Raw genomic sequence first — 13,723 nt, forward strand, 5'->3', positions numbered from 1 at the left:
GAGAAAGAGATCAAAACTAAAAGTGAGTGACTTTATTTGTCCTCTGTCCTAAATTGCTCAATGCCTCCTCTTCCCGTTCGGTCCTCTGTGTTAATGGGTAATCAGTCATCAAATAAAGGAACTGACTGCATGTCAATAGAAACACTCTTGTTGCGGCTTCTGTTACTTAAATGTAAAAAAGAAGTTGCTACAGAGACCAGCCATGCACCACAGGTCTATACTGTGGATCCTCCTCCTCGTGTTGGTCCATAGAGGTGAGCATTTCACTTTTAAGTGTATTTGATTGTGTCAGATGTGTGTGGACTGGTGCCACATGCCCAAGTGCGCTGTATGTGCGTGCAGATCTGCATGTTTGTTAGCCACAGTTTCACTGCGTGCGCTCTAGGGTCCCTGCAAAAGACCGACTACGACTATAGATATGAAGCGTACGATGATGAAGAGCCCGTGAACTGCTCGGTCACAGAGAGCATCAAAGGTGGACATGTCACCTACTCCAAGGTAACAAAAGTAATATGTGCACCTGGGTGAGAGGTTTAAGTAAAATGCAAGTGTACAGCATTTTAAATACTGTAAATATTCAGTTTTAGTTCTCATAGTTTTAGCGCAGTTTTAATGTTGCTGACAACAGAAGAATTAGAAAGTTGATTTTCTGGTTACGATAAAAAAACTAAAAACTAAAATAAAATCCAAGTGATGCAACAAGGACATGGCTTTACTGGAAAACCTCATGTTACCTAATCTGTTTATTTAAGCAACTGTTTGTTTCCTCGACAGGGAGGGCTGGTGGGCAGCGTGCTGACCTATCACTGCGGTCCAGGGAAATACCCGTCCCCAGTTAGCTACAGGACATGTGAAGAACAAGGGGAGTGGTCGCCCATGAGACTAGCCAGTGGGAGGCTTGCATCTAGGGCCACATGCAAAGGTAATGTTGATGATGCCTTCAGTATCATACACACATGAAAGCAGTCCCATTCTGGTGTGCACATACATCTTCCTCTCACCCAGACGTGCTGTGTCCGGCTCAGCTGCAGCTGGATCATGGTGACTTCTGGCCCAGGGACCAGTGGTTTGCTGTTGGGGCGACACAGAGCTTCTCCTGCCAGGAAGGCTTCACCCTCTATGGCTCAGCTGAGAGAAACTGCACTCTCTCTGGGGAGTGGACGGGAGAAACCCCCATCTGTAACAACCATGGTGAGAAAAGAAGAAATTAAAAAGCGAATCTTTCTGTATGAATCATAAAATTTTAAGGAACTCCACTTACGTTTGCACGGGTCTTCTTCCAGTTTATCACACTTGCTTATGCTGCAGTTTACACTGGAATGATAATGTTATTTCATTGTGACGTGCAAATATTCTGATGTCTCAAAAAGCCCATTTGCATAATTTCAACATGCTACATAGTTGCTTTTTTAATAATAAAACCTAATTCTTTAGTCACTGTAATAGTGAAAACATGAAAAGCCTTTTCAAAGATGCTGAAATTCCCAGAAATCACTATTTTATATTTTTTGCATCTGTTTGCAAATTCAGCTGATGACTGTGACGACCCGGGGATCCCACCCGGTGCCCTGAGGTCAGGGGGCCGGTTCTTCAGGGGAGAAAAGTTGACTTACCGGTGTCAGACCGGTCTGGATCTGCTCGGGTCGGCCGAAAGGTTTTGTCTGGAGCACCGGGAATGGAGCGGATCAAAACCACGTTGCCATGGTGCTTTAAATTTACAGTTTTCTGCCTATAATTTCACAGGACATTAATTCTTTAAGAACAAAAAAAGAAAATAAAATTGAGCATCATGACAGCAAATTAACAATGTGTTGCTTTGTCACAGGTCCAAATACCTTTGACTCCCCCAGTGCTGTAGCTGCAGCCATGACAGGATCACTTGCAGGACTAATGGATGTAATGTCACCTGACGACAAAAAGAAAGGTGGTTACCATGAAATGTTAAGCACATTTGATATAATTGGAATACACATAATCAGTAACAAAAAGCCAAAAAAAAAAAAAGAAAAAATCCACTTTGTGTGTTTAAGAGGAAAGCATTTCCTTTGGCCGAACCTTCCGCGTGGCTGAAGTCAGCCGTATGCACATCTACATCTTACTGGACACATCAGGAAGCATCGAAAGGGAGGAGTTTGAGAAATCCAGGAATGCCACCATTGCTCTGATCAGAAAGGTCAGCATTGAAAGAGCTCAGCGTGACGACCTGAGACCTGACAGTGAAATCCTTGATGCACTTATGATCCTAGTTTATGTGTCTTCCCCTTTCAGCAAGTAAGAAACCCACTCATGTTCTTCATTTTTTCTCCAGCTGGACAGTTACGATGTAAAGTTGAATTTCCACGTGTTGTCTTTTGCCACCGAGGCCAAAGACATCGTTGACATCATGGATGAAGACAGTGGTAACATTGACGACGTCATCTGGAGCATCATGGATTTTAACTACATGAGTATGACTCTGCTTGTTCTGCCTTTATTTGAAAACCACGTCTTTTGATCTGAGTCAGTCTGCATCGCACCACAACTGTGATGCATTTATTTCCATAGTGATTTATTCCTCTTTGTTTGTTCACGTATAGGCCACGGGCGCAAGACAGGCACCAACATCCACGGTGCTCTAAAGCGCGTCGAAGAGAGGATGAGCATCTTTAAGCGCAACAACAATCAATTTAATGAGACCCAGAACATCATCATCATAGCAACAGATGGTGACAACACTCAGAGACACTGTTTTAATGCTGTATATATTACACTAAGTCTGTATATATAGGACGATATAGTCTGAATAGAATGAAAGTCTGAATACATTGAGTGACGTTACAAAGGATTTGGGGCCATCTTTATATATACAAATACATGTACGTATATATATGTGTGTGTATATATATCACATTGTAACACAAAGTGTTTCTGGAAAAGCACTTTGTAATGCTGGTTTTAAAAGTGCTGTACAAATATAATTTATTCTGTCCTAATGTTTTTCTACCCACAGGTTACTCCAACACAGGGAAATCGGCTAAGACTGTCCTCACAAAGATCCGGGATTTGCTGGGTTATAGTAACCGAGACCCAGACCCAGACCATACAGATGAGAAAATGCTAGGTATTGTGATGGAAATAACATATTAAAAAGGTTGAGCTGGAGTTGGCGCACTTATCTGCATTTATGTTTCCATGTGCACTTTCAGACGTCTATGTGTTTGGCGTCAAGGAGAAGGTGAACAAAGAGGAGTTGAATTCTTTGGCCTCAAAAAAACGTGGCGAGACTCACGTGTTCATCCTCAAAGATTATGACAAACTGGGAGAAGTGTTCAACAGCATCATTAGTAAGTAGAAGTCAACCCTCCACTCTAACACAAAACAGCCAAATGAAACAACATTAGTGATTTATTTTTCACATTTCATGCTTGTTGAAAAAACACAAAAGTGAAAAACTGAAGTGGAAACATTCATTAGTTTAATCTATAAATCAGGTGACGAGAGTGTGACCATGTGTGGGGTGGCTCAGGAAGACATCTCCAAGGATGAGCAGGACGGCGGGAAGAGAGCTTACACCACCCCCTGGCACGTGACTCTGAAATCAGTAAGAGCTTTATTTCAATAAGGAATTCTTTGTGTTCAATATTATCGAGTGGATTTTTACATACTGACATTTTCCTTCCCTGTAGGCTGAATGGGGAAAGGGCAAGTCCTGCTTTGGATCCATTGTAAGCCAGAACTGGGTGCTGACGGCTGCTCATTGCTTTGCCAGAGAAAGCACGGGCAGTGTCCCACGGCAGCTGTACATAGAATATGGTCAGTGGTTATTGTGGAAAATTCTTAAATGTGTAGATCAGGATGTCAATATCATTTTACACTGTGGGTTACATACAGCCCATATAGATCCTAAGGTGGGCGGACCAGTGAAACTACATAATAAATGTGTGAAATTACACAAAAAGTCAGGATAGTTCGTTGCACAGACTATCCTGAAATTATAAAATATAAATATGTTACTATGGACTCACTAATAAAAAAAACTGTTAGGGAATTACTTTGGTGTAATCCCATTTTATAAACCTTATTTAGTGTTTAATCTTAATCTTAAGATTCTCATTAAATATTAATTCTGTTTACTTTTTCATTCTAATTTAATTTAAATCCTAATCAGGTGGTTTTTAACCCTAAAAAAAGTCTTAATCAGTAATATAGTGTTTTATCCTATTTTCTATTTGATCATATTTCTATCTAATTTAGTTCTAATTTACCTTTTTATCTTAGTCACGTTTAAAGCTGGGTGACAAATTATAATCTAATTTAATTGAATTTACTTTTTAATTCTAATATTCTTTTTAATTGCTGATAAAGTTTTAATTTTAATATGTTCTTTTAAATTGTAATTTAGTTTCAATATTCACGATCCATTAAAAAGAAATCCCAGTTAATTTTGTAATTTGGTTTTAAATCCTTATTTAGTTTTTGAATTAAAAAATGACATAAAAATGGTATCTTTTAATCCTGATTAAAACCCTCCAGTTGTGTGCAACCCCTTACTTTAGTGTACTGGTCACAATTGACCGGTCAGTTTTAACAGCTCTTAAATTGACAAAAGGAACATTTTCCACCACCAAATTCAGTTCAATGGGTCGTTCAGTGGTCATTCAGTGGGCCATTCAGGGGGTCAGAGGCCAGGGGGGTGGGGGGTGGATTCCCATTCATTTCCTGTGGCGACCGGGAGCACCACATATGTAACAACGTTGATAAAAACTCAAAATTGAACGAAAGAGGTGCTCATCACTTTTATGTTCAAGTGCATAGTGTGGAGGATGTCATAAGGCCTTGAGGCAATCAGATGTAAAACACAATATTTATGAGTTTTTTCATTTGTAAATCAGTCAGATTTGACCGACAGGAGTATTTAATCCTAGCTTAGTTTTTAATGAATAAACTGCAGGTGCTAATCATTGTGTTATAGGCTGTGGTTGTTTGTCCTCAGGTCTCCCACCCTCCCAGTCAAATGTCAAGAGAGTGATCATGCACCCCAGCTACAGCACCAGCGCACTCAAACACAGAAACGTCTCAGAGTTTTATGACTATGATGTAGCTCTGGTGGAGACAAACAGCAGCATCCCGCTGTCATGGATGGCCAGGTAAGACGAGTTAAACATTGTGTGCGTTTCTAATCCTCTTGTCATGCTTATTGTCTGTGTGCCGTACAACAGACCCATCTGCCTGCCATGCACAGTACCAGGCTCCCGAGCCATGAAGAAAGTCAACTCTACCTGTGAAGACCACAGTACGTGACCTTTACCTTCTCCACAACGTGATTTGCGATGAGTCTGTTATAGTGTGACACAAAACTGAGGATAAATCGTTGAATAAATGATAATTTATTCTGAATAAAATTAATGTTCCAGGAGTGGAGTTACTAACGCTCGAGCAGACTCCTGCTTTTTTCAACCATAAGATCTCAGGAAGCAATGAACGCAAAGAAACACATATTCATACAGGGCGTCAGGTGAGCGCTGCTTTCATTTTATCATCAGTACTGTGTTAACAGGGATTTGTTACAGTGCATCATTTGTCTGCAGAGGCTTGGCTGTGTGGACAAGGCAAGGAAGCTTGTGGAGCACACGGATGTGACTTTGGATGAGTTTGTACCTGACAGATTCCTCTGCTCTGGGGGAACTGCAGGATATCAGGATGCTATCACCTGCCAAGGTCTGGTCTCTTCTGCATAGTAATCCTAAGAGTTTGACCAACATCGGAACCACCTAACAGCTCAATGCGTTTCTTTCTAGGCGATTCTGGTGGGTCCCTGTTTCTGCAGAAAAAGAAGCGCTACTTTCAGGTCAGTTTGCCGATATTTATAAGAGCCTAACTTTGCTGGGGAATCAGGATCAAAGAGACAATTTCCTTCTCTAATCACCAGGTTGGTGTGGTGTCTTGGGGCATCGTAGATGTGTGTAAAATACAAGGATTCACAAGGAGGCCTCCTCCAGATGCTCGAGACTTTCACATTGACCTCTTCAAGATAATGCCGTGGTTGAAGCAGCATCTGGGGAAGGAGATCCAGTTCCTGCCTGAGATAAACTGAGCGGGTCCAGGATTAGACTGCAGATTTCAACACAGCAAACACAGAGGAGGTGAACTCTCTCCGAACTTAAATACTCACAACCAATCAAATAGATTTTCTAAAGCTTTATTGACATATTCAAGCTGTGCAGTAAAATTACACAACATACATACTACGTGACACATCAAACTACTGTTATGTTCATTCATATAGATGTTCAACTGGCCTTTGTTAAAACACCGTTTTAATAACGTCTCTGATTTTGGAGTTGGACTTTGTGGCTAGAGATCTTACTGAATGCAGCTTGAAAACACTGAACTGAAATAAATGTGGATGTCTGCTGATGTTACTGGGTACCATTTGTGTTTTTTCTTTGTCAGAAAAGTAAAAGGTGTCCAGTCAGCCCTCAGAAAACTGTCTGAACAGAGTTTCTGATTGCTTGTCTTTGAAGCTTGGAACAAAATGGATTTGGAGGATCTCGGAGAATCCCTCGGAGAGAGCAGGAGCCTGGAAATGTTTCCTGTTCAGGGAGAGACGGAGAATTTTTTAGAATAAAGAATTAACCCGGTACTGAAAATGGTAGACGTGGGCCTTTTGCTACAACAAACAAATATGTCTTAAACTTAAAGAATGAGGGAGGGAGGGCTGTCCTTCCTGACCAGTGTTACTTACTTATAGCTGTGGAAAACCATGTCATTGACCTTGGCGTGTTTGCTGTCTGACGGAGCCATCTCACGGAACTGCCGACAATAATGATGCTTTTTAAAAAAACAACACAAAAACCCACGAGTGTATAATGGCGCAGTGTGGACGAGTGAGTCATACCCTGTTGTTGTGTTTGGCCTGCTCCAGAGTGGCAGAGAAGTGAAAGCAGCGACAAGGAACACCTGCTGCTTTGGCCACATCCACATAGCTACAAAATACACACAAATACACACAAAGGAACAAAAATAAAGTGATGAAACACAACAATAACAATCACTTTGAGAGCATTTTTCTGTGAGGGTAAAATTAGTGCTTGTCATGGCTCTTCTCTCTCTCTTTACTTATCAAACTTGACATACAGCACCAGAGTCAAATAGTCTGTCACGTAATTCAATGTATTACACTGAGCTGATTCCAGAAACACCAAGCAGGTAAGTGACTCTATTAGACTTCAGTGTAAACAGAAGGTGAATATCTCCACCCTGATTGCAAATATCCTATATATACTTTGAATGTGATGGTAGACACTGGATACGTGTTCGTCTTTGAATGACTCCCCAGCCCAGTGTGTACTCAGGTCAGGTGGATTTGAATATATGGGTGTACTATAACAAGTCAGGACACACACCCACACACGCACTTAGACTGAGGTGCTTTACCGTTTGCGAGACTCTGGGTCTGGATTTGTGTTGTCTACGGCGACGCTGTGGCCCTCCTTCAGAGCGCGCTCACATGCCGACACGCAGTTTTGCCACGAACCGAGTGTGTCCTGACCCGGAAACAAATGGAGAGGTGTCAGTATCACATGGAAAGTAGACACAAACGGTGACAAAAATATGGTGGCTGACAATTTAGGGTTGCTGTGGCTCAGGAGAGAGTGGGTCATCTGCTAATTGAAAGGTTGGTTCAATTCCTGACTGCTCCACTCTGCGTGCTGAAGTGCCACTCACCCTGTTGACATAAACGTAGCCCTTTGGAATAACGTGGGTGTGGAAGAAGGTGGATTTACCCGCTGCAGATCAAAGGAAGACGGAATGAGATCAGAAGGGTGTTTGTCAAAGGTGAGAACAGAACGATGACTCTGTGGTTTTCTTACATGCTGGGAATCCCACGGCAACAATGACTTCGGTGTCACCGGAGGTGAGGGAGGCGGACGGTGGGTCGTACAGCCTGGCAGCAGAGTCGAGCTTAGACTAGCGATTTAAATAAAGACAACCGTCAACGAAACACTGAAGCAGAAGACATATACAGTGAAATATGTACAGACTATATTGTACCCACAGGGTTAAATTCAGGCAGGCTGTAGGGGGCGCGCTTCCAACCCAAAAAGTACTCCTCTGGGGTGTAGAACTGCAATCCGAGGTTCAGAGCAAACTATGACATAAGAAATATACATCCTCTGTTAACATAAAGAGACGACAGGTAATACTTGACATGCCACAAAAGATCAAGAGTGTAAATAGGGTTTCCTCTAAGCTGCTAACATAGCTCTTACCAAGCGATCACTGCAGGAGAAGTCCTTTTTCTTCTTCCCTGGAGCCCAGTTTTCTGGTCTTCCTGCGGCATCTGAGCACAGATGTAAGTCACACGCTGTGTGTGCATGTTTGTGCAGCTTGTATGTGATTGAGTTAATGCGAAGGTTAATTTAGGAGGGAGACGTGAAGTTAGTTTAGTCTCCAAACTGCAGAACTTAGTAGATAACGCGATGTAGGGATGCGCAATTTAACAATGGTTAAATGTTCAAAAATAGCCCGACATTTTCTTCTGTTTATGATGAAAACAAGTTTGTGCTCTGTGACAACAGCTGGAATAAATGGACAAAAAAATAAGCAAACAGTCCCCCTTTAGATTTGTTTAGCACTTAATTCTATGCATTTCAAGCCCTGTGAATACCTCACATCTGTGGCCAGTTTTGAATCATTAGCTACTGTAGCATGCATGTCTATGGAAGAAGAAGGAGAGAACCCACGCAGGCACAGGATGAACATGCGAAAACTTTCTCTGTGTGAGCTGACATTGCTTACCACTGCATCAGAGGAAAATGAATCGGTATTGAGTAGGTCAACAATTCAAATAAATATCTAAATCTATCTCACACACACTCCTACTTGTTACTCAGTATTATTTCAGCATTTATACTCTTCACTGCTGGGCTCCAGATAACAGCCAGTCCTGCATTACGTATGGGCAGCTCACTGTGAAAAGAAGCTGGGATCACTCACCTCCAACATAGAAACTCTGTGTCATGTCAACAGTCACGTCATCATTGGCCTGAGCGGGAAACATACATGCAAAAACATTCAAACTAAATAATAATATATTTTTTAATAAGGACTTGCTGAAACACAAGTATATGTTACACTCATATAAACACATTAAAATACATACACTCATTACACCACTGGATCGTTTTTAATGGTCCTGTTCATCAAAACTGTGTTTGTGGATCACATGACTTTTTAAAATGATTTCATAATCAAATCAAAGGATTTTTCATTTACTTTTTGTTGTCTTACTCTTCTTTGTTTTATTGTGGATGTGGTATAAAAAAACAAAGCCAAATGTGCAACAGTGAAATGAGAAAAGATGAGGGCGGCTTCTATGACTCATCACATGTGTTAACTGCTTCTTTGTGCAGGCTGTGTCTGTGTAAATAACATTTGAGGTGTGGCTCTTAAGTGGGCGTGTGCGCCTTTTTCATGGATGTTACCTGCCATTTACCTTCTCACATAGGTGATTCCACATTCCCATGACTGGTTTCCTGTAAATACCAGGACCGGCTGCTACAAACACCTGAAACACAGACAGTGAGATCACCTATAAATAGTACTATGAACAATGAGAACCAGCTCATGCAACATGACCAACCTGCACAGGCAGCTTCAGAGTGGCAAGGATGTCCTCCACTTTGGACTTGAACACTTCTGGTCTCAGTTTGCCTTTAGCAATCCCCAACTGGTTGGTGAAGAAGACCACCTGCAGGACGAGAGACAAACCCAGTGACAAATGCTGCCAGAGCAAATCAAATTTAACCGTGCAAAAGTGCACTTTAGCATTAGCATCACATTAGCTTCTCCTCACCTTGTAACCTTTCTTGAGCAGGCTGGCTAGCTTGGGCTGAATCTCTGGGTACAAAATTCTGGTAATTGAACACAAACAAAACGTGAAAGTCTGACAATCTGGAAATGAAACTATGAAAAAAAGAAAATACAGACATTTATTTGTAACTCTTAATAAAATCAAATAAAATGGAATGAGAAAAATGAACAGGAAAAGCTGAGGAGTGCAGACGTACTTCCAGTCATCTGGTGCTGTAGGAAAGACTTTGCCAGACTTGGTGGTGATGATGCAGCCATCAATGTCAAACCCAGCGATCTGGAGTTAGAAGAGGCAAATTAGCCATATCTTTCACAAAACCTTGTGCATAACACATAAACCTGAATGTTAACATCTTTTTCATCTCTGAGTCAAGCTCATCTGCTCATGCACCTCTGGAGTGTAAGCCCACGACTGCACGCATCGTGAGCTCTGCAGTTCAAACAAACCTTAAACTCGTACAAGCAGCAAGCACCGACTCCTCTGACAAACTGACCCAAATTTCACATGAAGGATCATCGCTGGTGATGGCAGCCGGGCCTTTCACACAGCGAGACCAGCCCCGTTCCCCTCCTCCCTGCACCCAGACCTCAATACCAAAATCTCTGCCCACTGCTCACCCCACACAGCATATTTGAATCCATGTGACACACTGGACGTGATCCAGCAGTCACTGGACAGACATAAATCAAAGGGGACAGGATGCGAATTCCACTGAGAAATGTAAAAAAAGAAGCAGCTGTGATGGAAGACCTCCAGAGGAGCCTGAGAAGATGATCTTGAAGGGGTAAATGGTAATGATTTTAATCGGGTAAGGCTTTTTTTTATTTTGATGGGTGCATTTTCTGACCTTTTGGATCCCAGTTCACACAATAACAAAAAGAGTTGCTGATTAATTTTCTGAGAAGAGCTGAACATGATATGCTGCAGAGTTTTTAGGTCTTTCACTCATTTGAACATTATATAAAACACTGCCTGCTGTAGATAAAGACTCCATATCTGCTGATCATCTGAATGAATCACTCCCACCTTGTCGCTCCCTTTGACACCAGCAGCTGTGTAAACCATTAAGCTGCCAAACTGCTGCCAGCTGCTCTTTAGACTTGGTTTTGAAGACGATGACGGCTGGTTGCTGCTGCTCTCCTCTGTCAGGGACTTTTTGGCAAATTCCTGAAGGTACTTAAGCCGTTCGCCAGCCAGTCTCTCCTCCTCATCCTCCTCCTCCTCCTCTTTCATCTGCCAATCAGAAGCTTCCTCCTCTATTCTTTGGCGCTTCACCTCAGGTTGCTCTTTCTTTGGGCTCAGTTGCCTTTTAGATGACTAAATAACAAGGAACAAAACAGCAATTTCTCTCATTCTGGCTCCTCTTTATACATATACATATGCTTGTAGACAGCTAGATCCATGAATCAATACATCACAGAGGTTTACCTTCATGGGAGAGCTTTGGAAGAAATCCTTTATGTTGCGTTTGGGTGTGGGACTGGACTGTGCCTCTTTTTCTTTTGAACTCGTCCCTCCTTTTGTCTTATCTGCTGCTTTCAGCCCTCTCTGTGCCGTGTTGGAGGTGATCCCATTGGAGCTCAGAGAGTAGTTCAGTGTGAATGGGTGGCTCTGGTTAACTAGGTAGAGAGTACCTCCGTGGCTGAGTTTACCAGACTGACCCCGGCCCAGCTTCTCACCATCCAGGGAACTGGGGTTGGGACCCAGCTGTGGAGAAATGGACATTGGACTGTAGCAGTTACAGTTAGCACATGAGCTGTGAGGTAACAAGAGTGGACAAAGAGGACAGTGTGCTGACATCAGCTTTGAACATAATGACACGCCGGTTGCGGGTGGATCAGGTGTAATTGCTTGGGGTTAAATATTAATTCGCGCTGATGTTGAAAGGAGTGTGCTCTAGTTTAATAGGCAGGGTCTTTATTCTACTGTGGAGGCACCCAGTGTTTGTTCTTCATACCTGTGTAACAACAACATCCTGGTCTGCAAAGCAAGCCACCACCTTCACTGTAATAAATAAAAAGACACACACACACTTCGTATGTATACACATCTAGAGCTGGGACCAAAAAAACTAAAACAAGACAAAACAACAACTCTCTAACTCATTTTAATGCAGATTTGCCATTTAAGTGCAGTCTTTATTTTGCAATATGAAAACTAAATGCATAAAACAAATGCCTCGGCTAATTTTGAAAATTACCATGTGCCATTACATACAGTACTATGCAAAAAAAGTCTTGAGCCACCCATGTTGTCTTTATACTTTAACAGACTTGTTTTTTTTTAAATAAGTCTTGAGTAATAGTTCTCCTGGATTTCTCAAGGTCTTCAAAGTTTTCTTTGGACATTAGCTGCTTTTTCACTCATTTTCAATCCACTCCTTGTAACTGAACGTTTTCAGAAAGATTTATTTTATTTTGTTTTATTTAGTTTTTTTTTTGTTAGGCCACTTAACACTGACTTATAAATCATTTAGCATTAAACTATATCTAATTCAAGGAAGGAAGCAGTGTTGTGTCTTTAAATAAAAGTTAAAGAACCAATTCCAAACTGTGTTGCAAGAACACAGTCATTTGTTGCCATTTCTTTAATGGAACCTATGAGAAATATCAAAGATAACTCAGTCTGCCAGGCAGAAAACTGTATGTTTGCACCAATATGGTGATTCCCAAGAAACTATTGAAGGACACATCTGGCCCCTAACCACTAAAACATTTATATACATACCTACTGATTTTCAAAGAGAAAAAAAGTACCAGCCTGGTTCTTTTTCTTGCTCTATTTGACTCCCCGTGGATGCAATTTTAAGCTCCTCACTTAATAAGTACATATATCTGTATGTAAAATTGTAACCAAAGTTCAGTCATGATGAGTTTAAATCCCTGTTAGTGACTTGTAGAGTGAATGCAAGACACTCAAAACACAAAACTCAGTCAGCTCCACTGATTTACTTTCTCACATAAATACATGAATAAATTAAAGCTTACAGCCACATTAGCAGTATTTTCTTGCGTTGTACACTGTAAAGTAATTTACAGCTTTAGGGTGGTTTGTTATAAAGTTAAGCTTCAGCAGAGCACGAGCACTAACAGCTTCGCAGATTTAAATCTAGAGTGTCTCGCGATGAATTTGGCAGATAAGCAGGACGCCTCACCCTGATGTCTGGAGCACTTCTTATCTGTGACACCAGTGTCCGGACCCCGGCCCAGAATCACAGCCCGTCCATCTTCCAGGGGGATCCGAGTTCCAGAGGCGCCAACCAGCGTGCAGGACATTCGAACAAGCGGCCACAGAGAGGCTGTTTTCCGCTTAATATGTTGTGTTTGAGAGTCTTTTTTTAAGTCAAGCCAAAGTACAGGACATTAAACGGCCTCACGCAGTAGTGTTTAACACCATTACAACTTCAACTACCTCAATTTCTTTTCGTCTTCTAAAGAAAAACTTGAAGAATGTGTGAACTACAAACTACAGGGGTCTGATTTTGCAGCGTTGTCCCCCGCGGTCCGACGCAAAAATAACTACGTTTAGCAACGTCGTCCCCGCGTGAGGTTCCGCTCAAAGTGTAGGTTACATGAGCAAAGTCGCGGTCAAGCTAGCAGGAGCTGAAATTATTTTGTTTCTTTTCTTTTTTTGGGGGGGAAAGTCAGCATTGAAATCACTTGAGTTTTTTTTAAAAATAAATATACATATAATGCGTAATGTAATAATGATAATGTACAATCATTGTGGTCTGCGCAATCACATGGTAAAAAAAACAAACCCTGCAGGATAAAGAAAACTATTCTGTTGGGCTTCTGAGTCATTCGGCACTGGTACCGTGTTATCAGAAAGAAAAGCGCAACAACATTCTAGGTGCCGCTGACTGAA

General features: G+C 41.7%; 2 protein-coding genes across 2 annotated transcripts; one reads left to right on the top strand and one right to left on the bottom strand.

The window, feature by feature from the left end:
- Positions 1 to 102: 102 nt before the first annotated feature.
- LOC146504413 (complement C2) lies at positions 103 to 6,396 on the top strand. Its single transcript, XM_085184149.1, has 19 exons — positions 103 to 254; positions 386 to 498; positions 775 to 922; positions 1,006 to 1,191; positions 1,531 to 1,704; positions 1,826 to 1,924; positions 2,031 to 2,173; positions 2,309 to 2,447; positions 2,577 to 2,705; positions 2,990 to 3,100; positions 3,186 to 3,323; positions 3,471 to 3,580; positions 3,666 to 3,792; positions 4,973 to 5,126; positions 5,199 to 5,272; positions 5,394 to 5,494; positions 5,568 to 5,697; positions 5,778 to 5,827; positions 5,909 to 6,396. Exons 1-19 carry the CDS (start codon positions 203 to 205, stop codon positions 6,071 to 6,073), a joined length of 2,343 nt encoding a protein of 780 aa, XP_085040275.1. The 5' UTR covers positions 103 to 202; the 3' UTR covers positions 6,074 to 6,396.
- On the bottom strand, positions 6,163 to 13,587 carry pnkp (polynucleotide kinase 3'-phosphatase). The gene is made up of 17 exons (XM_085184151.1): positions 13,011 to 13,587; positions 11,814 to 11,860; positions 11,285 to 11,563; positions 10,883 to 11,173; positions 10,053 to 10,132; positions 9,839 to 9,896; positions 9,626 to 9,733; positions 9,479 to 9,550; positions 8,980 to 9,028; positions 8,253 to 8,323; positions 8,039 to 8,131; positions 7,854 to 7,950; positions 7,708 to 7,769; positions 7,417 to 7,526; positions 6,878 to 6,965; positions 6,725 to 6,792; positions 6,163 to 6,572 (listed from the first exon to the last, which is right to left on the bottom strand). Exons 1-17 carry the CDS (start codon positions 13,129 to 13,131, stop codon positions 6,452 to 6,454), a joined length of 1,815 nt encoding a protein of 604 aa, XP_085040277.1. The 5' UTR covers positions 13,132 to 13,587; the 3' UTR covers positions 6,163 to 6,451.
- Between the last annotated feature and the right edge of the window lie 136 nt (positions 13,588 to 13,723).

The sequence above is a fragment of the Neolamprologus multifasciatus genome, chromosome 14 (assembly GCF_963576455.1).
Source record: "Neolamprologus multifasciatus chromosome 14, fNeoMul1.2, whole genome shotgun sequence".
NCBI classification, from domain to species: Eukaryota; Metazoa; Chordata; class Actinopteri; order Cichliformes; family Cichlidae; genus Neolamprologus; species Neolamprologus multifasciatus.